At 34.7% G+C, this 24,911-nt stretch overlaps 1 protein-coding gene across 2 annotated transcripts; it reads right to left on the bottom strand.

Moving 5' to 3' along the window:
* Positions 1-314: 314 nt before the first annotated feature.
* Positions 315-24,209, bottom strand: LOC133993473 (solute carrier family 35 member F5-like). Of its 2 annotated transcripts, none has more exons than XM_062432462.1 (16): positions 24,078-24,209; positions 22,748-22,847; positions 21,425-21,566; positions 19,195-19,344; positions 18,072-18,134; positions 17,677-17,758; positions 17,145-17,338; positions 16,676-16,757; positions 15,104-15,191; positions 14,272-14,336; positions 13,633-13,737; positions 12,736-12,895; positions 11,890-11,980; positions 11,382-11,536; positions 7,568-7,669; positions 315-2,501 (listed from the first exon to the last, which is right to left on the bottom strand). In XM_062432462.1, exons 3-15 carry the CDS (start codon positions 21,557-21,559, stop codon positions 7,588-7,590), a joined length of 1,452 nt encoding a protein of 483 aa, XP_062288446.1. In that variant the 5' UTR covers positions 21,560-21,566; positions 22,748-22,847; positions 24,078-24,209; the 3' UTR covers positions 315-2,501; positions 7,568-7,587. The 2 variants fall into 2 exon arrangements, with proteins under 2 accessions (XP_062288446.1, XP_062288447.1); XM_062432463.1 differs by having other exon boundaries at positions 17,145-17,335.
* Positions 24,210-24,911: the final 702 nt, after the last annotated feature.

Here is a 24,911-nt window from a genome sequence, read left to right as displayed (position 1 = left end):
CACACAACTTCCAATTAATGGGCTCATATCTCATCTCTGTCGCTTCACCATCTCACAGGAATTTGCGCCCACGTCGTCAGAAAAATAATAAAACAGAACAAAAACAATAAAGTTTCAACCCTTCAGGCTCGAACCCCGTTAATTAGACGACACGGACTGAAGATAACAGAGAAAATACATCATGCAGATATAATCTCAAGGAAATAAACACAGTTTGGACACATGAGGACATTTACAGTGATTTTCTGTAGTGACAGAAAAACAGCATTTAAAACACAGATTTTAAAAAGATGTTTTAATAGTGCAGTGTAACTATGAAAACAGGCTTGCAAAATAAAAAGATAATTACAAGAAGCTGAAGTTGATAACAGAGAGAAGTTTCTATTACAGCTTTTTTTCTCCTCCTCTTTAAGATCATGTATAACAAAATTAATTAATGACACTTAAAAGACAAAGAAATTGGTTCAGATTGTAAAAAAATAAACAAAAAAAACAAAAAAACAAGACAAAGTACCTGAGAAAGAAAAAAATCATATTTATGATTTCACAAGCACCAGTGATGAAGTCTTTGCAGACAACATGGAAATATTACCACCTGTAAAGTCATCATCATCATCATCATCATCATCATCATCATCATCATCATCAAGAAAAACCGTGAAAGGAAAGGTGGGACGGCTTTTTAAAAAGAAAAATGAAATAATGAACGTGAAGTAGACGAGTTTATGTGTCTCACTTAAAGTGCTCAACCTGTTAATCTAACCCTCACAGGCAGGTTATTTACTTCACTTCACGCGTCCAGTCAGCGATGAGTGCTGGAAAAAAACACTCTAATAATAAAAAAGATGACATTTAACAGGATGAAGAGGAACAACATTGAACTAATTCACCTTCAGCTTTAGTGTTTAAACATGAAATCACAAAAAAAAAAAAAAAAACATGGTAAATAAAATCTTTTTTTTTGTTTCTTTTCTTTTGAAAATAAGAATCATATATATATATTTATACATATATATATATAATCTCATTTGCAAGTTAAATTTGGCTGTAATCGTTTACACAATGATACATGAAATATAAAAAAAGAAAAATATGAGCAGGTGAATCTTTAGTGGTCATCTGAAATTTTCACAAACAAACAAAACAAACATGAAATACTCGTGTTAATGTCGACTGTTTACAGTATTTACAACGATTTCTGACAAAAAAGGAGACCGCTCGTTTTCTGAGCAGACGACCGTTATTGCAGCAAGGCGGTTTTTGTAGCTTATAGCAGGAAGGTTTCATTTATTTAGTTATTTATTTATTTATCATCAGTTCATATTCATCATCATTAAAACAACAAAAAAAAAACAACCCAAAAAAAGAGAGATCACAGTTTGTCTTCATGATCCAGCGCTGTCAGGAGGAACGGGACACGACGTTAACGTGTGGCGGGAAATCGTTAATGTTAACGTCCGACAACGTCAGACTGATAAAGATTTATTTGACTCTTGAAGTTCCAGATTGTGGAAAAAACTTGAAGGATATTTTCTGTTTGAGCTGCAACGATTAGTCGATTAACCGATTTATTGTGTAACAGAAAATTAACCAGCAACTAATTTGATAATCATTTAATCATTTTTAGCTATTTCTAAAGCAATAAATGCCCAAAATTAACTTGTTAAAGATACTTAAATGTGACGATTTGATACTTTTCTTCTTCATATATGATAATAAACTGAATATCTTTGGATTTTTGATCAGTTTGGTTCAATAAAACAAGTAATTTCAATATGATATATGGCATTTTTCACTATTTTCTGACAATTTGAAGGCAAAACTCTTTCTTAAGATTAACCGTTATTGGTCTAATTATCATTAGATACAGCTTTAGTTTAAATATTAAACCATGTTAGTGTCACCTGGAGGCCTAAAGGAGGTGAAAAATATCTCCTAACACACACACACACACACACACACACACACACAGAAGGAGGTCACTGTGAACAGTTCGGACTGAGTTTCTGATTCTCGTCACACAGATGTGTCACAAGGACGATTTGCACAAAAAAAAAAAAGAAAAAAAGAAGAATCGCACATGAGAAACAGTGAAAATGAGCACGATGCGGCTCCAGATGGCCTTCGTTTCAACAGTCGCAGGTGTTGAAATTAGTGACAGTCGCTGCTGTGTGTAAATTCAAGGATATCCTGCCGTCAGCGAGAGAAGCTTTGCTCTGATTCAGATCTTTTTGTTAGTGTTCGGATTCAACACGTACCATCACATCCGGTCATATGACACGATTAGTAAATAATCACTGATAAAGTCCAGCACTTCGAGTACCATGAAGTAAAGTAAAAACAGCTCCTCAGTCGAGCGTGGTGTAGAAATGGATGGTTCGTCTCAACACTGTAGAAAATAAATAGCTTTTTAATATTTGTAGGCACTGCGGTAGTTTTTTCATCGTCTCTGAAAAAGCTTCCAGATTGTCCGCTCGGCGCGATCCACGAGGTTCGGCCTCCTGCGGACACAAGAGAGAGAGAAAACAGGATGAGAAAAGTGGAGCTGGAGGAGAATATATACAGATCATCAATAAGCACAAACAATAACTTAAGTAAACAACAACAACAAAACCATCCTCATGAACTGGAAAACTAGAAAATCCATAAACACATTTCACTAGAAAACAAACTCACTATGAATATTATGAATTTCTCAGGATTATTATTATTATTATCTATTTATTTATTTATATATTTCTCTCTTGTTTTTATTTATTTTTTCTCTTTCCTCCAGGTGTGATGTCTTTATCATTTTATTGTACGTGTTTTCTTTTACACACGTAAATATTGTCTGTATGTTTTATCCAGGTTTGTTTTTTTGTTTGTTCCTTTTTTCTCTCTTCGTATTGTATGTTTATGTTTGTTTGGCAATAAATAAATACAAATAAATAAATAAATAAATAAAAGAATATCTACAGATCAATAACAATTAACTGATAATAAACTGTAAGGAAGATTAAAAAACAAGTAATTTATTTCTCTAACAGCTGGATGAAGCCAACAATACTGAAAATGGCTCAAGTGACTCATTCCAGTATGTTAATGTTGTTTATTTTAACACTTTTTTGGTTTTTTTATTGCCTCTGCCTGCGCTGTATTTTATTTGTTCTTTGTAATTTGTTGTGTAATTTTTAATTTGTACCTCGAGGTTAATGTTAAGTTAGTGTCACTGCCCCTTTTTCTACATCTCTTCTTCATTTCCTCACATCTCTTTACTGTGTTTCTCAAAAAAAAAAGCCAAATAAACTGAAGCATTAAGTACTTTGACATCTATAAAAGGCAATAAAATAAAATAAATAAAGGATTCACTATTCCCCCTCACTACAGTTTTATTTATGTCAGTGTAGATAATAAAAAAATATATTAAATAAACCCAAATCATTTAAACATTGAAGAGATTTTGCCTTTGTTGTTTGATCTGGGGCTATAAATGATTTATCTTGTTTATAACATCCTGTTTATTCATCATTATAACATAAATATTCACTGTGTCCACAAAGATCTGCTTTTCTCTGTTTATATTCCTATAAATGGAATATTTTAGGTTTCCATTTTTTTAAATTGTACAAAAGCAAAACTAAAGATGTAAGATGTATCCCTGATGGGTGTTTAGAGTGTAAAAATAAAGCAATGAATTAATTAACTGAGACAAATATTAAAAGAGTGATTATAGTGAAATAATCTTTAGTGTCTTGTTTGTTTTTTTAACTTACTTATGTTTACTTACTAAAAATATTTGATGAGGTGTTTGAGCCAGTCATACAACATAATAACCATTAATTAATGCAGCAATTAGTTCAAATAAATCAATAATATTTACAGTACAAATTTAAATAATAATAATAATAATAATAATAATAATAATAAGTTGTTGTTGTATTTTTTTTAAAATTGTATAATCAAATTAACTGAGACGAGTAATAAAAGAGTGAATTATTGTGAAATAATCATTAGTTGCAGCCTGTGATACAATTTTAAACTGTTACAGTATATTGTAGTATTGACATTTTAAATTAATAGAAAAAATAAAATAATAAAATAAAAATAGTATAAAAATTGTAAATTTAGTATATAATAAAATAAACATAACACAAATAATACATAATAAAATAACAATAATACAAAATAATAAATAAAAATATATAATAATAAAATAATAATAATACAAAATAATAAATAATAAATAAAAACATATAATAATAAAACAAAATAAAAAAAATAATAAATAAAAAAAATATAATAATAAAATAATAATAATACAAAATAATAAAATAATAAAAATATAAGAAGCTTTATTTCTCTGTGTGTTGTTCTTTAAATGTGACAGATATAAACTCTCCTTCCTCCGTTAAACACGACTTACTCAGCAGACAAGTTTAACTTAAAATTAAACTGTTTTCATTCTCCACTAAACGCCTCTATTAGACGCCACATGCTGAGTTTTAAAATCTCTCTCTCTCTTCGTCCCTGCTGGTAAATTCCTCTGTGAGGCCGACGAGGAGGAAAGAAAAAACCTCTGACTAAAACCTCTGAATGAATAGCGAGCAGACGACGGAGTAGTGTGGGTGGCCGATCTGCGGTTCTGTCGGTTTTTAAAATATTTACGTGACGATCATCCTGTCCTGCTCATCTTCTGTCTTTCTTAATCATCCACATGTCCAAACAGTGAGAGAGGGCGTCACCACTAACGCATGACAGATGTTCACAAGAGACACAGCCACAAAGTCTCATTATAACATGAGCTCTGTTACACAGGTCATCATTAAAGCTGATTCATTTACGTGCTTTTTGGGGCAGTGAAACAAGCTGAAAATAAAATACTGACTTATTATTTACCTCATTTTTCTTATAAAGTAGTTTGTTAACACAGAATTACTTATTTAGACTTTTAGACAACGTGAATCTACATCAGCATTAGTCCAATATTCACTCACTTTCAGTTGGTTTTTGGTTTAAATCGACTTTAACCAGACTTTTACTTGCACTTTATTAGCTCATGTGTTTTTAAAAGATAAGATATAAGACTTTAGTATCCTTTATTTATTTTTAGACATTACATATGTTGTTTTTTCTTTATATATCTATTGGCTTATTACTCTTAAACCTCTTTTTATTGTCTTTTGTTCGTTTCTTTATTACTTTTCAGGCTTAAATTGAGCTGCTGGAAACCTGAATTTCCCATTAGGATCAATAAAGTGACTATCTATGCATCTATCTATCTATCTATCTATCTATCTATCTATCTATGCATCTATCTATCTATCTATCTATCTATCTATCTATCTATCTATGCATCTATCTATCTATCTATCTATCTATCTATCTATCTATCTATCTATCTATCTATCTATCTATCGATCGATCTATCTATCTATCTATCTATCTATCTATCTATCTATCGATCTATCGATCTATCGATCTATCTATCTATCTATCTATCTATCTATCTATCTATCTATCTATCCATCCATCCATCCATCCATCTATCCATCTATCCATCTATCCATCTATCCATCTATCCATCTATCTATCCATCTATCTATCTATCTATCTATCTATGCATCTATCTATCTATCTATCTATCTATCTATCTATCTATCTATCTATCTATCTATCTATCTATCTATCTATCTATCTATCTATCTATCTATCTATCTATCTATGCATCTTTCTATATAAGCATTAGTCTAATATTCACTAACTTTTAGTTGTTGTTTTTTTTTTTAAATCGTCTCCTGAGGGAAATATCGGACTATTTAGCAGCTAAACGCTTCACTATGTTCACCAGCTAACGTTAACTGTTTATCTGCAGGAAGTAAACAGAGGGATTATAAAAGCTTCTGCATTTAGAAACAAGGTTGAAAGTGAAATTCGAGGGTTGGAAAAAGGTTTTTAAAGCTCAGTAGAGTTGAGAAGAACAACAGAGAAACTCCTTTTACATCACACGCTTTCATTTGATCCCTTATTAACCTTCATAACTTACATACAGTTCATATTCTGACCCAACACTAATTACATTACTTTATAATTAGTGCTTATACTAAACTTTGAACCACAAATGTATATTACTGTATGTTCATGTTTCTTTAGATTTGACACGTTTATAGTGAAAGTACAATCACAATCACACTTTATTATGATCTTATGTAACCTATATATGAGAACATAACAGCTGTAATTATTCCTGTTAATGTGTTGAATGGCTTCATGATAAACTTTAACCTTTAACATCTTCTATGTGTAAAAATATATTCAAGCTACATAAAAATAAATAATTTAATTTATCCATTTTCCAAACTGCTTATCCTTAGTCAACAAAGATACTCATTGATTTTAATGATGTTAGTTATGTTAATGACGCAGCCAGCATTTACATTATTATTTAAATCTAGAGGTGCAATCATTAGTTGATTAAATATATTTGATTTTCTTTAAAAGTTTAAGTTTTTTTGGGAGGGATGATGTTTTTCTTCATTTAAATCTAAAGATAGAGGATGTTATAATGATGTAAGGACTGTGAAGCTCACTGATTTGATTAATCAATGGACAGAAAATTAATTAACAACGTTTTAGATAATTGATTCATTCATTCGTTTTGAGTTTTTTTTTTTTTCTTTAAGAATAAAAGTTCAGATTCTCTGGTTCCAGCTTCTTAAATGTGAAGATTTTCTGTTTTTTTTTTATTCCTCTATGATGGTAAATTGAATATCTTTGAGTTGAGACTGTTGATCAGATAAAAACAAGATATTTGAGGAAGTCATCTTGGACGTCAGGAAACACGCATCGGAGCAGTCACAGAGAAAATAAAAAAATCAAGTGCACCTTTTCACTATATCGAGTGTTTGAAATACTACTATGTGCTCAGGATACAATTCATTCCCATGTTTTTTGGTCAATTCGTATGAAACAGCATTTAAACTGCTCAATGTCGTAAAACTTGGCCTCGATATTAACTTTTTCTTCTATTTCTCTCCTGAAGCTCCGTACGAAACCTTAAAAATGTGCTATAAACTACAGAGCATTGGAGAAAAGAAAGAAATATATATATCAAGGTTATATTTTATTATATCAAGCGCTGAAAAATGCTCATGAGATACAAGCTGTCACACGTTTTTTGATTAATTCATATGAAACAGTATTTTAAGTGCTCAATGTAGTAAATCGTAGCCTAAATTTTACATTTATATATATTTGTGATTATTGTGGCATTAAAAAACCTTTGTTTTAGTGTTATGAAGCTAGAAGTTTCCCCTTATAGAGGCCCTGATATAGCTGTGTTTTATGAATGTTGTGGGTTTTTTGGGGGATTTTTCTTATCCTGGACTACGAGACTGTTATAATTAAGTTATTGACGATGATTTATTTCTGTCTATGAATCATTTATCAGAATAGTTGCAGATTCATATTTTGTGCATTGATTAATCGAGTAACTGTTGCAGATCTGCTTCACATTTACACACACAAACAGTAACATGCACACACACACACACACACCAGTAACACCAGTAAGAAGTGAGTGATTTACTTTGTGTGTGTTGTGTTGGATCACGAACAGTAGCTTCCTTCATTCGGGGAGATGGTGTGTAGAGGAATAAGGCTTTCACACTGCTCGCTGTCTTCTGGCAGTCTGGAAGAGAGGAAGAGGAGGAAGAGGAGGAGGTGTCAATCATCATCACAGTCATCATCGTGACAACCATCATTATTATAATCATCCCTCAGCGAACGGGTACAAGCATCCACAGAAGAAAGGAGAGCGTAAGCGCCGCCGCCGCCGCCGCAGAGAGAGGATGTTCAGTGGAGCGTTCACATCTGATTACTGACTTAACTCAGCGAGGCTCTGAGCTACAAATGGATCGGATCTATTGTCCTTGTAAAAATGTCACAGCAGAGAAAGACTTTAAGTGTCTGTCAGCGTTAAGGTCAATTATTAAATGGGACACACACACACACACACACACACACACACACACACACCACACACACCACACACACACACACACACACACACAGAGAAACATTTAAAACTTCAGCAGCTCTAAGTTTAAAGACATTTTCTCACTTCCTTCCTTCCTTCAGATTTGAGTGTAAATTCCTTCAGATTTGGTCCTGATTCCTCAGAGCTGCATTTTCATCCATGAGGCATAACAGACTGTGTTTACACTATTTTATCAATGGCATCACAATCGCCACAGTTACCACACATGATGCTGGAAAGAGCCCATTGAAAGATGACTAATAACTGATGTAGAAACCCAAAAAGAGACAGATGGAAATGACTGTTACTCTGATAAGATAATTCAGTGTAATACAGGAAACCCTTTTTTTTCACTCTGACTTCATTAAAACAGCATAAAGTGGCTGTTTTAGCTCTAATAGTCATGTTTTCTTTAGGTGAGACAAGTTTATCCTATTAGTCTCTAATAATAACAATAACAATGATAGTAATAACTCAAATCTCTATGCATCCTCCCCATCTTTGATTCAAACCAATAAACTTGTTTTCCAGTCTATTCATCACTTACTTCCTACTATTTTATCAATGGCGTCACAATCGCCACAGTAACCACACATGATGTTAGACAGAGCTCATTGAAAGATGACTAATAACTAATAACTGATATAGAAACCAAAAAAAGGACAGCCGGAAATGAGTGTTTTAGTGGTTTAAACAGTAATGTGGTTTCTCTGATAAGATTATTCTGCAGTAGTTAATATAAAACAGGAAAACCCTTCTTTTCCTCCAGCTTCAATAAAACAGCACAAAGTGGCTGTTTTAGCTCTAATAGTTATGTTTTATTGAGGTGAGACATGTTAAGTTTATCCTGGCTAATAACTCTTTTGTTTAAATCTCTATACATCCTCCCCATCTTCAATTTAAACCATTTAAAAATATATATTTTGTCCTGTTTCTCAGTCTATTCATCACCTACTCCCTACTATTTTATCAATGGCGTCACAATCGCCACAGTAACCACACATGATGCTAGACAGAGCCAATTGAAAGATGACTAATAACTGATGTAGAAACCAGAAAAAGAAAAAAAAAAGCTGGAAATGAGTGTTTTTTAATCTTTGGCTTCAATAAAACAGAGACAAAGTCATTGTTATGTTTTTCTTAGGTGAGACATGTTAAGTTTATCCTTTCAGCCTCTAATAATAATGATAATAACTCTTCATCCTCCCCATCCTCAATTTAAACCATTTTTTAAATCTGTTATTCTGTTTCTTAATCTACTCACAACCTACTCCCAGTACGTTTTTACATATTTATTTCACTTCAACTTCCAAAGTCCATAATTAAAAACACAAGCCCAGCCGATAATCTCCACCCGACATTTTCAAGTATAACTTTTTCTAAAATCTTTAATTAGATCCTGACAGCGGGTCGTGTCTCGGTGGGTCGAGCGCTGCTACAGAGTTCGTTTTGGACCAGACTGAGACCAACTCCTCCTCTAAAAAGGGTTTAGGGTTAGTTGTTTTTGGTCTGCACCTGAGTGTGATTTACTGTGTTCATATCTGCACAAATGAATCGCACCAAGGTGGAAAATAAAGCAGAGTTTGATTTAACCACACTAAAAAAAATGCAGGTGTGAAAAGACCCTAAAATAAGGCAGATATCTGAGTATAAAGAGGGACAGCAGGAGAGAAACTAAACGTTAAACCACAAAAAAATAAGTTGCTGCAAAAGAGAGATCTCTCTTTGTTCTTCAGCAACGACACACGAGTTGATTCTTCCTGATTGAGGAGGACGATGGGGGCGATGGGGGGTCGTCAGCGGTTATTTCCTGCTATGAGACGACTCATTTCATTGAGGGTTGGCTCAGCTCAGCGCAGCTAAAGTGGACCGACCCGAGCTAATGTAAAAGCTCTTTTATAGTCAGTGTTTCATTAGCTCAGTTTAACCTGAAGGACAAAATCACGTCAACACTTCCAACAGCCTGACAGGAGGAAGTGTGATTGACTGACTGATAGACGAGCTGCATAAATCTGAGACTTATGTTCTGCTTTAATGGTTTTAATTAAATATTATTTCACCTTTACAAGACAAAAAAAAAAAAAAAGCTTCAAGGACTCGACTTAAATAGTTCCTCAGAGAAACTTTACCAGCAGGACGAGAGTGTGAAAGTGTGTTTGTATCTTTATCCGTCATCTTATATTCAGGCTGTCCCTATATACCAGCCAATACGGTAATTTAATATTAAAATTACCCCTCTCTCTCTTTCTCTCATTGACTCTCTACCAATCATCAGTGTTGATGTGCGTCATGTGTTGCCAGTAGATACAAGATGAGTGAAGCTTTACTCACTTTATTTTATTATTTATCTATTATACTTTAATAATCCTTTATTATATCTCATAAAATATATATATTTTTAAAATTTTACTAAATACAAAAATTCTCTTTTATTAATTTCTTTTATCCCATTTTACTATTTGGTTTTTCCTTTTTATTCTTTCTTTTTCCCCCCCTCATTATAATCTACTTTGTATGTCTTGTTTTATTCCTCTTACTCTCCTCTTAGTTGTTCTTTTATTTTATTCTCTCTTTTTTCTCCCCTAAATTCTTTATTTTCATTTTAATACTCCTCCTTACACTTCTGGCTTCACTACTTTATTCATCTATTATATTTTATTATATTTTGTTTCTCTTTTATTCATTTGTTTTTAGCCTGTTTTACTACTTGGTCTTCCCTTTTTATTCTTTCTTTTTTTATTTTCTTCTTCATAACTGACTTTTTATATCTTGTTTTATTTCATCACATCTCCTCTTAGTTATTATTTTATTCACTTTTATTTTAAAATCTTTATTTTCATTTTAATACCCCACCATACACTACTGGTTTTACTACTTTATTTTAGTATTTATCTATAACATTTTATGAATCTTCTATTATTAAATCTGAATCTTTGACATTTTTATTCTACCTCTTTTTCTCTCCTTTTTACTACTTGATCTTCCCTTTTTAATCTTTTTTTTCTTATTCATAACCAACTTTGTGTGTCTGGTTTTACATCATCACATCTCCTCTTAGTGGTTTTATTATTTTATTCTCTTATTTTTATCTTTAATGTCTTTAAATTGACCTCTCGTACTAACTGACTGACTCTACCGATCATCTGTGTTAATGTGCATCATGTTGCAAGTAGATACACGATGTGTGAAAAAACCTTTTCAAAGTCAATCATATAAATAATAATAATAATAATCACTCAAAATAAAGGGAAGGTCTCAGTTTTAGGCCTTTGCAGAACTCTACTGATACCACATCTTTCACTTTTGAGAGTTAAATGCTAAATCCACCTTTCTTTTTTTTCATGAATAAAATGATCATGTGTACCTCTGAATGCGATGTTTCCTCCATATGAAGGCGTATACTCTCCTCAGACCCACCAGAACCGGGTCCCAGTTGTTGTAGTGACATAAGAGCGCGGCGATGAAGAAGGAGAGGAAGACGGGAACCGCCCCGGCAAAAAATAACCACGAGAAACGAACCTGTCGACACACACACACACAAAAAGACTTTTAGAGACATTTCCTACAATAATAAGTCGACTTTAATGATGTTTGTGTAATATGATAAGTATACAGCACTCAATAAAACCCAGTTCACTACAAAACACGACAAACTGGATCAAATATTTAACAGTTTGACTGAAACTAACACGACAAACATTTACAAACATTTCAGCAGCGACGTTTAAACAAACTGAAATGAATGAGACTCTTCTCTCTGCAGTCCTGCTCGCTGTAACAACCGGAGCCTGGCCGTCGTCAAACAAACACCACCGACATGAATCTTACTTCAAACTACGACCGCTCGACTAGCTGAAAGACGGGAAACGAACCTTCTGCATACAAATGTCGGCCATGATAGAGAGCGGGATGGTGAGGCTCAGAGCCAGAGTCCCGATGAGAGACGAAGTGAGGAAGCAGCCCCTGTAGAGAGAAACCAGACGTTATTGATATTGTGTAAAAGTGTCTAAATATGTTTATGAAATAGTAAAATTGGATGTCGATATGTGGTTCCACTTTAGAGAGATGTTCATGGGATCCTGGAAGCTGTTTTTAAAAAAGGAAATATGCTTAAATCTTAAAATCATGCACAACCTTGGTGATCTGAACGGACTATAAAATGCAAAGTGGGATAAATACCTGTTTTCTTTTCCTGTGCTTATGATGATTGAGCATCTTTTAAAGCACTTTCAATTTTAATCTTTCATTTGCACTATATGTCCTTTTAATGACTTTAATACAAATCATTATTTTATGCTGCAAACTCATATTTTATGCTCTATTCTAGTCTAGTTTTTATTCTTATTTTTCCCCTTTTTCTGTACTTTCTTTTTCTTCTTATTATTATTATTATAAGGTTTTCTTGCTTTTAAATTGTATGTTTTATTGTTTCCAATTTTTATCCTTTATTTATTTATTTTTTTAATTGCATGTGTTTTTATGTTTTTTGTTTCCAATTCTTACTGTTAAATGTTTGTTTTTATGTAAAGTTCCCCCTGGGTATGAAATGCTCTTTATAAATAAAGCTGCCTTGTTATGTGCTTTATGCCCAGTTGGTGCATTTACATTGTTTTGTATCTTGAAAGAAAAATGAATAAAAAGTAAATAACAAAAAAACTGAAATAGTAACTCTGGAGTCAGATTTGTGACCCGATCACATCACGGAGTCAGGATCTCACCAGAGCCAGAGGAACTCGGAGAGGACGGTCCCGATGAGGCCGTTGATGAGGATGTACGTCCACACCAACTGACTGGGGAGCTCGAAGGCCTCGAAGCCCGTATAGTGAAGCAGGAGGAAGCCGGGCCACAGCAGCAGCAGGTTGAACAGACCAACGAACCCTGAAAGAGACACACAGGAGGATCATTTTAACTAAAGGCTGAATATGATATTACTACGGTCCTTTACAAGCAAGTTTAAGACCTACATTTATAATCTGGCTTTTAATTTAACTCTCATTTTATTTATTTAATTAATATCACACTCAGGTTTATTATCCTTACATTAATATTCCTCTCAACATATTTTTATATCCTTTCGTTCATGTTGCTTGTTTTACTTAATTATTATTTATAGTTTATTGATGCTCTTCTAATTTGACTTATTTCCACTTTGCTGCGTTTAAATTTCTCCAGATTATGTTTATTTTTATTTTATTCATTTATTTAAATCCATTTTTATTTTATTCTTCTAGATTGATTTCCTTCTTTAAAACCTACTTTTTATATCTTCTTTTACTTCATCACATCTTCTCTTAGTTGGTTTATTATTGTATTCTCTTATTTTTTTAATTTTCATTTTAATACCCCAGCATACACTACTGGTTTTACTACTTTATTATATTATTCATCTTTTATAGTTCATGAATCTTTTATCATCTTTTATTTTGTTTTATTTGGTTATTCTGAATTTTTTAATTTTTATTCTACCTCTGGTTTCCTCACTTCCTGTTTTTATTGAGTCATTTTATTGAATGTATTTATTATGTAATGATTAATATAATATCACTATGTATGAAAAATGTTATACAATTAAAGTCTGATTGATGATTGATCAATTGAACCAAGTATCTGCTTACCGAAGAACATGGGAATGTCGAGCTTATCCTCCCGATCCACTCGTCTCTTTATCATCACGATGTAGACGGCGTACAGGATCGCACCGGCCAGCGACCACAGAGAGCCTTCAGAGAGAGGAGAGAGTTCAACGTCAAGACATTTAGAAAGAAGCTTTAAAACTCTGTCATTTAATTCAGGAGGATTAACTCTTTCATATATAAGTACAGGCCATTTACATACTGCTCACATTTCATCATTCTTCACACCATTAATCCTTAATGAAGCTTCCAGAGAGCAAAGAGAGTGTAATATTTAGTTTTAACACTTTTTATTGATGGAGAAAAAATATTTATAATCGCACAATATAATAATCCAATGTCACATAACACTGGAGAACATTATGCTTTAAATTAATGATATTATATATTTAATTTTTTGGATAAATATGATTCCATCAGTATCAAGTATTTCCATTTTTTTTTATATATTCTGGGTCAAATGAGGATAAGTCATCAAATGATCAATTAAAAGAAAAGTTTTTAAGGTGTTTTTTCTCTAAATTTCTTTTCTCAAATGTAAAAATGACTCAAATTAGACCCTGAACAGTACGTAAGCATTAAAGAAATGTTAAATCTGTGATGATGTGACAGAGTAGTTACCTGTGACGCCATTCTCATCGTGGTTGTCCATACTGGAGAGGCTGACGAGGGCGACGCCTCCCATACTAAAGCAGAGAGATACGACGTGAACAAAGCAGGTAAAACAAGACTATTATTAAACCTCGACTTTAATGAGGGAAGAAAGAAATATCATATCCATCTCCTGCAATAGAAACATCATTAAAATATGTTGTTTTTTCTGTCTTTCGATCAATTGTACTAAAAAAAAAAGAAGAAGACAAGCAGAGTGACCTTTTCATCCATTTACTATCTGTAGTATTTGTGTAGTGAAACGTGCTGTAACAACTTTTTTTTTAATATAATTTGCTATTTCCACTCAGTTGATTTGTGTTTGACAGAAGTCTTTGTGAGCGTAACCTAGCTACGATCCTTCTCCTCTCTTCTTTTTGAAGTGTGAAGCTGCTCAGTAGACGCTTGTGAAGTTCAGAGACTCGCCCGTATAAATATCAGTTAGCTGCAGGCGTCCATGTTTTCCTGAGCAGATGCACGGGAGTCGCATTTAAATTGGAAGTCGGGGGATAAAGACTTCTGACTTACAGTGGATTGCACCTTCTGTGTGAGGACATGACGGTCTCTCATCTCAAATACCCGTTGAGTAGTAGGAGAGAGAGACGTCAAGGCCAATTCACAGATATATAATAGTTACACTAACATTTTATTAAAGGTATAAATCCACACTGACTCTCTCACTGAGATCCTGCATGTTCTTTTACACTTTGAGTCTGTTTCTGTCACCTTAATTGAAGTGTAACCTGAGCAGCAATATCCAGCTGTTTATGTAAACATGTAAACACTCTGATTCAACACTTACCTCAGCGCTACAGCTAACAGTTTGGACAAGGTGAAACGGTCGCTGCTGTTACTGGGAAAAATGGCCGTCAAGATGAGCGTAAACAGACCTGAAGAGACAAAAGAACGGAGTTAGACTTTTATTTACGTAGGAAGGGATGTTATTGAGAAGAAGTAAAGAAAGCTGGCATTGGAAAGCTTCCAGGAGATAACCAATCAGAGCAGAGTGGGCTCTTCTTAAAGAGACAGGAACTAAAACAGCTTGTTAATAGACAGAGGCTGAACTGAGGAGCTGCATAAAGGACCAGTAGAAGATAAATAACTTTAACTGGAAATCCTGAAAGATATTCCAGTAAGCCCCAGAATATAAATATAGAGGTGAAAATGTGCAGAATATGTTTAAGAACAATTTAAACTATTCATCATTATATTAAATTAATAATAATAATAATTTTATTTGTGTAGCACCTTTCATATAAGATTATTCACAACAAAAGAAATTACATTTACACCAAATGCTTCACATTAAAAAGGCCTAAAAGGAGAATAAAGCTATGCTAAAAAATAACAAAAAAAGAAAAGATGGAAAATAAAAATATGAATAATTTTAAAATAGTTAAAATAGTAAATATAAACTTAAAGAGACTTAAAGCTAACTGTATGAAGATGTCATTATAGATGATCGATTTGACAAAGCTCAGTGACTTTTGGGTTCAGATGAATGAAATAAAAAGATGTGAAACAGAGAGGAGGAACCGGATGAAGAATATGGACTGAGGAGATCAGAGAGCTTTAAAAACTAATGAAAGAGTCTTAAAATCAATTATGTATTAGATGAGGGAGATGTGCTCTTTCTTCTTAATACCAGTGAGGAGTCTCGCTGCTGCATTTTACATTCAGAGCGTTTTAAAAACGGCCTCCAGATCTCCAAAGATCTAAAGAGCTATAATAGTTTCTCCTTTACATGTTATCCTTCCTTCCATTTGTCCTTCCTTCCATCCATCCTTTCCATTTGTCCTTCTTCCCTTTCTTCCATCCTTCCTTTCCATTTGTCCTTCCTCCTTCACTTCCTTCCTTCCATGTGTCCTTCCTCCTTCACTTCCTTCCTTCCATTTGCCCTTCCTCCTTCACTTCCTTCCTTCCATTTGTCCTTCCTCCCATCCTTTCCATTTGTCCTCCTTCCCTTCCTTTCTTCCTTCCTTTCCATTTGTCCTTCCTCCCTCCCTTCCTTCCTTCCATTTGTCCTTCCTTCCATCCTTTCCATTTGTCCTTCTTCCCTTCCTTTCCATTTGTCCTTCCTCCCTCCCTTCCTTCCTTCCATTTGTCCTTCCTTCCATCCTTTCCATTTGTCCTTCTTCCCTTCCTTTCCATTTGTCCTTCTTCCCTCCCTTCCTCCCTTCCATTTGTCCTTCCTTCCATCCTTTCCATTTGTCCTTCCTCCCCTTCTTCTAAAAAGAGCGTGTAAAAACTGTCTCCAGATCTCCAAAAGAAAGTTTTATTCTTTCTATCGACTGAATGTGGATAAATAAAGAGCTATAATAATCTCTCCTTTACATGTTAGTTTTTAAGTGAGAGGGAGAAACGAGAGAATCACCTGATGTGGACGACAGGATGTTGACGATGGCCACCTGCGTGTCGGACAGAGCTTCCTGATACGAGAGGTTAGCGAGGAACCACTGAAGGAGGAAAACACAGAATAACATCTTAAAACACCTTTAACACAGTAAGAAAGAAGATATGTAACTTTTCTTTATGGTATTTATTTCTGTGTTGTCTTGTCTTGTATTTTACACTCACTGAGCACTTTATTAGGCAAGGATATAAAAGCAACACATGCCAATATAAAGATACATTTAAATATGATTAAAAGTGTAAAATTGAAAATAAAATTAAGCTAAAATAGAATAAAAAGTTAGTTTATTAGGAACATCTGTGAAATCTAATAGAGAAACACACCTTATTCAGGGTATTCATTGAGTTACAATCTGCAACCTCGCCACTAGATGTCACTAAATCCTCCAAACTGCACCTTTAATTCCTTAAAAAACGGACTTTCTACTGACCACAAAGCAGAAGAAGAAGCTGATTTTGGCCACGTCGGTGACCGTCAGCTTGCCCACGGTGCGCAGCATGGCCTCGTGGTCCTTGGCAGCCGGGTAGGACATGCGGGACAGTTTGGCCTCCAGGGCCTGAGTGGAGGGCAGCTGACGCACCTCCATTATATTACTGAAACGCACACGCTGCTTTCTGGAAGCTGCTGGGAGGTAGAAACAGAGAGAGAGAGAGAGAGAGAGAGAGAGAGAGAGAGAGAGAGGAAGAGAGAGGAGTGAGCTTTTACTTTAATGCTTAAAACACAGAAAATTAAATATAAGTGATTATTTTATTGTATTGACACATTTATCAGGTGTTTAATGCATCAAAGTCATGCAAATCCTTCATATAATCCTATTAAAGTTTTAAGATTGGTTTATCATGTTAAATACTGTATACTCTCCTTATATATTGGCTCTAAACAGTATGATCATGTTTTCATAGCTCAGCAGCGCCCTCTAATGCTCTAATGAAGAGATAATGTAATGTAATAATGTAACTCACAAGATTCACAGTCTCCAATTAAACAGTTTGAGTGATCGGCGGGAACGTCCTGAAACTTCACCGGCACGTACAGCGGCTCGCTCTGCATGAGAGGAGGAGAGAGAGAGAGAGAGAGAGAGAGAGAGAGAGAGAGAGAGAGAGAGAGAGAGAGAGAGAGAGAGAGAGAGAGAGAGAGAGAGAGAGAGAGAGAGAGAGAGAGAGAGAGAGAGAGAGAGAGAGAGAGAGAGAGAGAGAGAGAGAAAGAGTCAGACATTACATTTATAGCTGTTAGAGTTGGACGTTGCTGTTTTTATCAGCGTTTATATGATACATGATGATGCCGACAGATTAGCCTTCAACACACATTACACCCTCAGTAGCTGAGTGTTTGTTTCTGCTGCAGGTTAGTTACGTACCAAACAGTTGTTCACAGTGGTGTCAGTGGTGCAGGAGGCAAAGTAAGCCTCAGCATCAGCAAACTGCAGAAAGAAGCAATTAAAAGGAAAAAAAAAATCAACTTACAGATGATACAAAAAACCTTGATTCTGACATTTAAAGGACAAATTCTTTCTTTAAAACAATAATCAGGAGCCCAAATGAACATTAAAACCTGTTTTTCCTTCTTCTTGAGGTCCACACCCTCAAAATACTACAAAAATATACAATATAATATAACAGAGACACTAACATAAATACTGTCATGAGGCTTCATCAGTCTGAGTTAGTCATATCAAGTGATATCTGACACATTTACAGTATTTTTAACATCAAATTCTCCTCTTAGTGTTTCCCTGTTGAGCTGTGGTGGAAGTATAGTAACAAAAAGACTTTGGCACTAAAAACACTGTAACGTTAAATCATATCTACTTGATTTGACTCATTTGGACGGCTGACGCTTCATATTAGCTTCAGATCAACTTTTAAATACTTTTTTTTTGCACAGAAGGAAGACTGTGGATTTAATCCTCCATCACTTACATTCTAAGTTCATTATGAAGAGATCTTCTAATGGTCACTATGAACAGGAGGAATGATTACAGCAAGAAAAAACATGCTTTAAATGTTCATTTGGGCTCCTGACTGTTTTTTTAAATAAAACTTCTTGTCTTAAAGGACAGATTCACTGTTTTTTAACCTGGACTCTGTTAAAATGTTGTTTGCAATCATTTCTAATAGCATAACAAATTTAGTAGAAAAACACCTTTGTGCTGCATCTTTTAAAAAGGACTCAAACATGCTCCAATAAGTCGACTTAAAAAAACAGGATCATCTGCTTACTGTTGCTCAGCAAGACAAAATAATTCACTTTTCTTATAATGTGCTCTACAGCTTCCTGCTTCTGCTGCAGATGTCGCTACGATGAAAAATTGCCAATAAACACAAATAAAACATTGTTTCTTGAAGCAGCAGCAGATGTTATGAAAATGCAGAATCTAAAATGTTTAGAAAAAAGAACATTGGTTGAAAAAACAGTGAATTAGTCCTTTAAGAGAATAGCGCCCTTGTGTGGTGACAGTGTGTTTTATTTAAACTACTTACAAACGCAGAATGGCGGCGTTTCAGCGTGCCGGTGCACTGCTGCCTCCACGGCCGCCACAGCAGGAAACCCAGCAGGTAGAGAACAAACATGGAGGTCTTAGTGAACGTGCTGAAGAACGGCTTGTTGTACTCCTGTCGCTTAAAGATGTACTGAAGGAAAGAAGAAGAAGGAGGAGGAGGAGGAGGAGAAGAAAAACAGGAGATACAGAAGTTAGTTTATTAGCTGTGTGACGGCCCCTGCCTGGATTATCTTTATTTTAATGATGCTGGTGTAGTTTATGGGTTATGGGTTATTATTATAGCAGCTGTTTAGTTCATACTGCAATAAATACTTTTAATTTATCAGTATCCTTGTGTCCATTTCCATATTTCTTCCTGGCCTCAGAGCTGTGTGTAACAAGCTGGAAAGTCTTGATATTTTAAGGCCTTCAAGCAGCAGGTTTGCTTTCACAGGTCTGGACTCTTTTCATTTACATATGCTTAACCTCATTTTCCTGTTGTTTACTGTTCTGTGTGTTCTTTTACATTTCTAGTTTGTCCGATAATATGGACGAACTCTTATGATGCTAATCCTCTTATCCTCTTACGCTCTTCCTGGGAGCATAAGAGGAAAGAATAACAACTTATATGTATTCAGTATATAACGTAACACTTGATACTTTCACTCCACATTATTTCTGAGGGAATCGTTGCATGTTTTTAATTAGAAAACTCTACTTGTCATTTATGTAAAGACTTTTTTTCTCCTTTCCTCATTCTGTTGTATTTTTAAACTTGTTGCACTTTAAGTTTAATCACTGTTTTTATCTGTTGTATTAAGTTAAAGCTTCATTTCTTTCTAATGTTCATGTTTTGATGTGTTATTTGTATATATGTGAAGAAGCATGACGTCACCTCGGATGCTTCACAGTAAAGATATTTGAAACATTTCTTTGACGGCTGTAGTTACAATCACATCTTTATTTTTTTAATTTAAAACCTTTTTCACTGTGAGAAGCTTCATATTCACTGGCAGCTGCTTTCATCACTTCACACTTATTCTTCTAAATCTGATTTATCTTCTAATGATGCTGCTGCAGGAAATCCGCTGACATCCATTTAAGAAGTGCACGTCTTCAATTTTAAAACGGTCTTTAATTTTAATGATTCAGCAGCTAATTAAAGCACCTACAATGTTTAATAATTACACATTAACACATCGATAATTTAACACATTCAGCATACTTACTTACTAATCTTACATATTCATCAAATGTCAAATCTTCTTATTATCATGAATCTTCAGCTTCACTTCTTCATGACCTTAAACTTTTAACTGTCTTTAGTTTCAATGAACTACAGACAGACTCGTGAACTCATTTATGAAGTTTTATTCCAGCGCTCAAATGGAGTGAAAAATACCTTTTTCATCATTTCTTTCAAACTAATTCGACCATTTATTCATATTTAACACAGTCTGAACATCTTCATTTTAATTTACGTTCCAGTAATGTGACTAAATCTTCATTTAGATACGTAAAAACAGTATTTCTACTGCTCATTATTCTTATTTAAAGTAATTCTGTTAAACTTGTCTTGAGTTTTTCGGAGAGTTTGAATCAGTTTTTAGCTGCTTGTTCACTTTGCATTCATGTAAAACTCATTATATGCAGGTAAAGGTGTGTTATCATACTGGGTGTCAAATCTGTCTTTTCTAAATTAAGAAATATCTTTTTAACGTGCAAATAAATAATCTGCAAAAGACTTAAAAATGTAGATTCTTTATCACCACTACAGCTGTTCAAAGTGGTTATTTTAGACCTTGTTTTAAGTAATTGCAATGTTTTTAACGTCACCATAATCTCATGTTTACTTGTACTAATTCTACATACAATCCTACATAATATTGTTTTGCATTAATATAACAATAAATAAAAGAAATACATCTAAAATAATAATCAGTTTTTAATAGAATTGCAGTTGTGATATTTACTTGTTAAAGAGTATTTTAAACTATAAACTAGTTTGAGTATTTTATAAACCACATTAGAGGAGAGAAGGCAAAGTGATGTTGATGCAAATGAGTCAAATAAATAATTAAGTTCCCAGATGATCTGACTACACTCTGGTTACTGAGTACATCTGCGCCTCCCTTCTCTAATCTCTCTATTAACATGTCTTCCTGTATTAAAACCCACCTTTCATCAGCGGGTTTTGGTAAACTGTGTGTTCTGTGACGGTGAGTCCTTACTGATGTGAGCTCCGAGGATGCCACCCAGATGACGTCCACCAGCAGCAGTATCATCACACCGAGGGCCATGCGCCTCCGCTGGGCCGCAGAGCTGCCCTGAGAGCTCATCCGGTTCATGATGAACACCCACTCCATCGGGACGCTGACGGGCGAACACACACACAAAAAAAAAAAACACGGTCAGGTTACATGAAAACTGAGACGCTGGATCACTGCTGCAGCCAGCGTTAAGAGATCATTAACTCATGAATTGATTATAGATTACTACAGCTGTGGTAAAGTCAGTCAGCTCTGTGTCTCATATTGGACTCAAAATACAGAAATCAAGCAAATATGATGTTTGAAATGTTCTATTTTATTTTGCAGATATTCAATTTATCTTAGAGTAGCCGTTGCCTGGGTAACAGCTAATGGGGATCCAAATAAACTAAACTAAACTAATTATGGCAGCACGACTGAACATTAGGGCTGAAACATTGTCAACTACTCGATGAGCCAATTGAAGGAAAGTATTTGCACAACCAACTAATTGTTTAAGTCATTATCAAACACATAATTCAAACATTTACTGGTGCCAGCTTTGAAAATGGAAGGATTTCATGCATCCGTCTATTTTATATCTTCGTCAATTGAATATCTTTTTGTTTTAAATAGTTGGTCTGACAAAAAAATGCAACTTGAAGATGTCAGATGTATTCAGTGATTGTGATGAGCCATTTAACTCTGTTTCATTACATGTAATAGTCTATAGATAGATAGATAGATAGATAGATAGATAGATAGATAGATAGATAGATAGATAGATAGATAGATGCTTGGTTTACAGCAACTACAGCCACACATAACAAATACATATGTGTATATATGTGTAATAAATAATAATAAAATACTGTAGTAGTGCCCTGCAGTATCTAAAAAATAAGATATAACACCTATAAAAAAAGAACCTGTGTCCAGAGCACACAGTCTAAAATAAAACCACAGACATTACTTGATGGCGGATGACAGGAAAGACAACAACCAGTCACACTGATCATGAATCAACACTGACGTCAGGTAAAAACCAGAAAGACAGTGAAAGGCAAGAGATAAAATACTGTAAGACGTGTGCAAACTATTCCACAAAGGACCGTCGTGTGCCTGCAACCAAAGCGCACACACGATTCAACCATTCAACTGTCTGCAGATTGAGATCAGCTGATTAAATGAGTCGAAGCCTGGTGTGCTCCTGCATGGTTGAGTCTATGAACCCCCTATCATGGAAGAGTTTGGACATGCCTGCTGTAAGAGCTAAATCATTTTTTCCTACATAGCAACACTCACCTGTTTACCAAACAAATTTACACTGAGATGTTGTTTCCAGATGACGGCTCAGTCAGCGTGAGTCAGGACCAACCGGGGGGGGCTCACAGTGGACGGAAACCTGCAGCAAACAGAAAGCAAAAGTGATGTTACTCTATAGATACTATCCCTTTCTACCTCTTTATTACTCCTTTCTCGCTCTCTCTCTCGCTCTAAAACTCCACCCGGTCAAGGCAGATGGTCGCCCACCTAGAGCTCGGTTCTGCTCCAGGTTTCTCGCCAAGTGCTGCTCATGTGTGAATTTTGGGTCTCTTTAAATTAAATCAAAGAGTACAGTCGAAACCTGCTCTATGGGAAAAGTGCCTTGAATTTTGGCGCTATATAAATAAAGACATTAATTGACATTTCTGTAACATCGAAAGAAACAGCAGTGGAAATGCTACATGACTGCAAAACCACAACAGACTTATTATTAATTTTAAAAATGTGTTTACATGTGAACTTTCCTGCGTGTTTAAATACAAGCATGGCTGTAAATACTAGTGCTGAGTGTAGTTAAGATAAGAGATAAGATAAGATGTGTTTTTATTGATACCTGCTTGAGAGAAATTGACACAAGCAGTACAGTTGGGGGAAAACATAGTAAGATAAGGGTGGAAGTGAAAAAATAAACAACACACTATATACAGTAAATTGGGTATTTGTGTAGGTAAATCTGCAATATATAAATGTGCAATATGTGCACGTAGATGTTGCATAGATTTACATGCAGAATAAACCTTAATACTGATCAAAATAAATGTGCAATATGTGCATGTAGATGTTGCACAGATTTACATGCAGAATAAACCCTCATAGGAGATAAAAATTAAGTGTGCAATGTGCATTAAATCTGAATTATATATATAAACACTGCAATGTTACTGAGATTTACAACAGTGAGATCAGCTATGGATGTCTGCAGGTTATAGCAGAGTGTGTAGAGTTGTACTGTAAGAAACTACACATTATAATAGTGAGTAAATATGCTATTTTCCTGCAGCTAAGAGTGCATAAAGATCCATTTTAACCACTCAAAGCTAGTGAAATAGCTTGCGAGCTTGCTGTTTTAGTGACAATTTAACAGCCAGATTAGAGGTCAGCAATCACTACTAATGTTTAAATGTTATATTAAAGCTAGTTCATAGACAGGAGAGGTAACACATGCAGCTAATCTGTCTATTTAACATTAATCAGTGACTTGTTTATCAATGTCAGGTAACTACAACGTTATCAGGCTAAGCTAAAGTGCTAAACCAAAGATTTGCTTTATTAAGACATTAAAAAAGGTTAATTAATGTGTTTTTCTTACCTGGATGCAAGAAGAAGTCATTTAGTTTGCGCCATTGTTTACTTTTCTTATCGTTTGTTGCTGAAATATCGACAAAATCACAGTAAATGCGATAAAAACTTATTGACAGCCCCAGTGGTTGTAAACATTAGCACACCCTCCTCATGATCAGCTGACATCACTTATGAGGCCGCAGAGGATTCTGGGAAATGGAGTCTTAAAGGAGACATCACATTCCGACCTGTTTAGATTAGATACATGTTTATATATTCAATTAAAGTACAACTAATGTGGACTCTTTAAGGTTGATAGTAATATTGTTTCTTATCGAAGCTGATTTCCGCACATGTGATGAAAAAAAGGTCCTGTAAGTCAAAATAATGAGAAACTTTCTCAAAATAATGACTTGTATCTCAAAATAATTACTAAATATCTCAAAATGATGAGAAACTATCTCAAAAATAATGACATAGTATCTCTAAGGAGAGGGCAGCCCTCCAGAGGATGGTTGACTCGGCACAAAAATCATTGGACACTCTCTCCCCCCCGAAAGTCACGCTGTTACAGCAAGGCTTGCAGGATCATCCGCGACAACACTCACGAGTCATCCCTCTCATAATGTCTTCACTTTACTACCCTCTGGAAGGTGCTACAGGGCCCTGAAGTGCCGCACCACGAGACAGAGGAACCGTTTTTACCCCTCAGCTGTTCAGGAACTCAACTCTCGATCCCTATCCCACTGCCCCCACCTCCACCACCCAATTAGCCTCATGACCTGTTTCTGTGCCAGGAAACTGTGTGCAATCGCTAAATGCACTTTATACACAATCTATGCACTTGAAATGATGAGTTTTA

The sequence above is a fragment of the Scomber scombrus genome, chromosome 13 (genome assembly GCF_963691925.1).
Source record: "Scomber scombrus chromosome 13, fScoSco1.1, whole genome shotgun sequence".
Taxonomy (NCBI): Eukaryota; Metazoa; Chordata; class Actinopteri; order Scombriformes; family Scombridae; genus Scomber; species Scomber scombrus.
Note: the sequence above shows the minus strand (reverse complement) of the source record. Positions and strands in the feature narration are given on the sequence as shown.

Bases quoted from the DNA above. Each gene is read 5' to 3' on its own strand.
- LOC133993473 (XM_062432462.1), bottom strand. From the start codon at position 21,559: ATGGAGTGGGTGTTCATCATGAACCGGATGAGCTCTCAGGGCAGCTCT. The intron at 19,345-21,424 runs GTAAGGACTCAC...TCTTTCCTTCAG, and splicing joins CATCCTCGGAGCTCACATCA to TACATCTTTAAGCGACAGGA. The intron at 18,135-19,194 runs GTAAGTAGTTTA...TTCTTTCTGCAG, and splicing joins AACGCCGCCATTCTGCGTTT to TTTGCTGATGCTGAGGCTTA.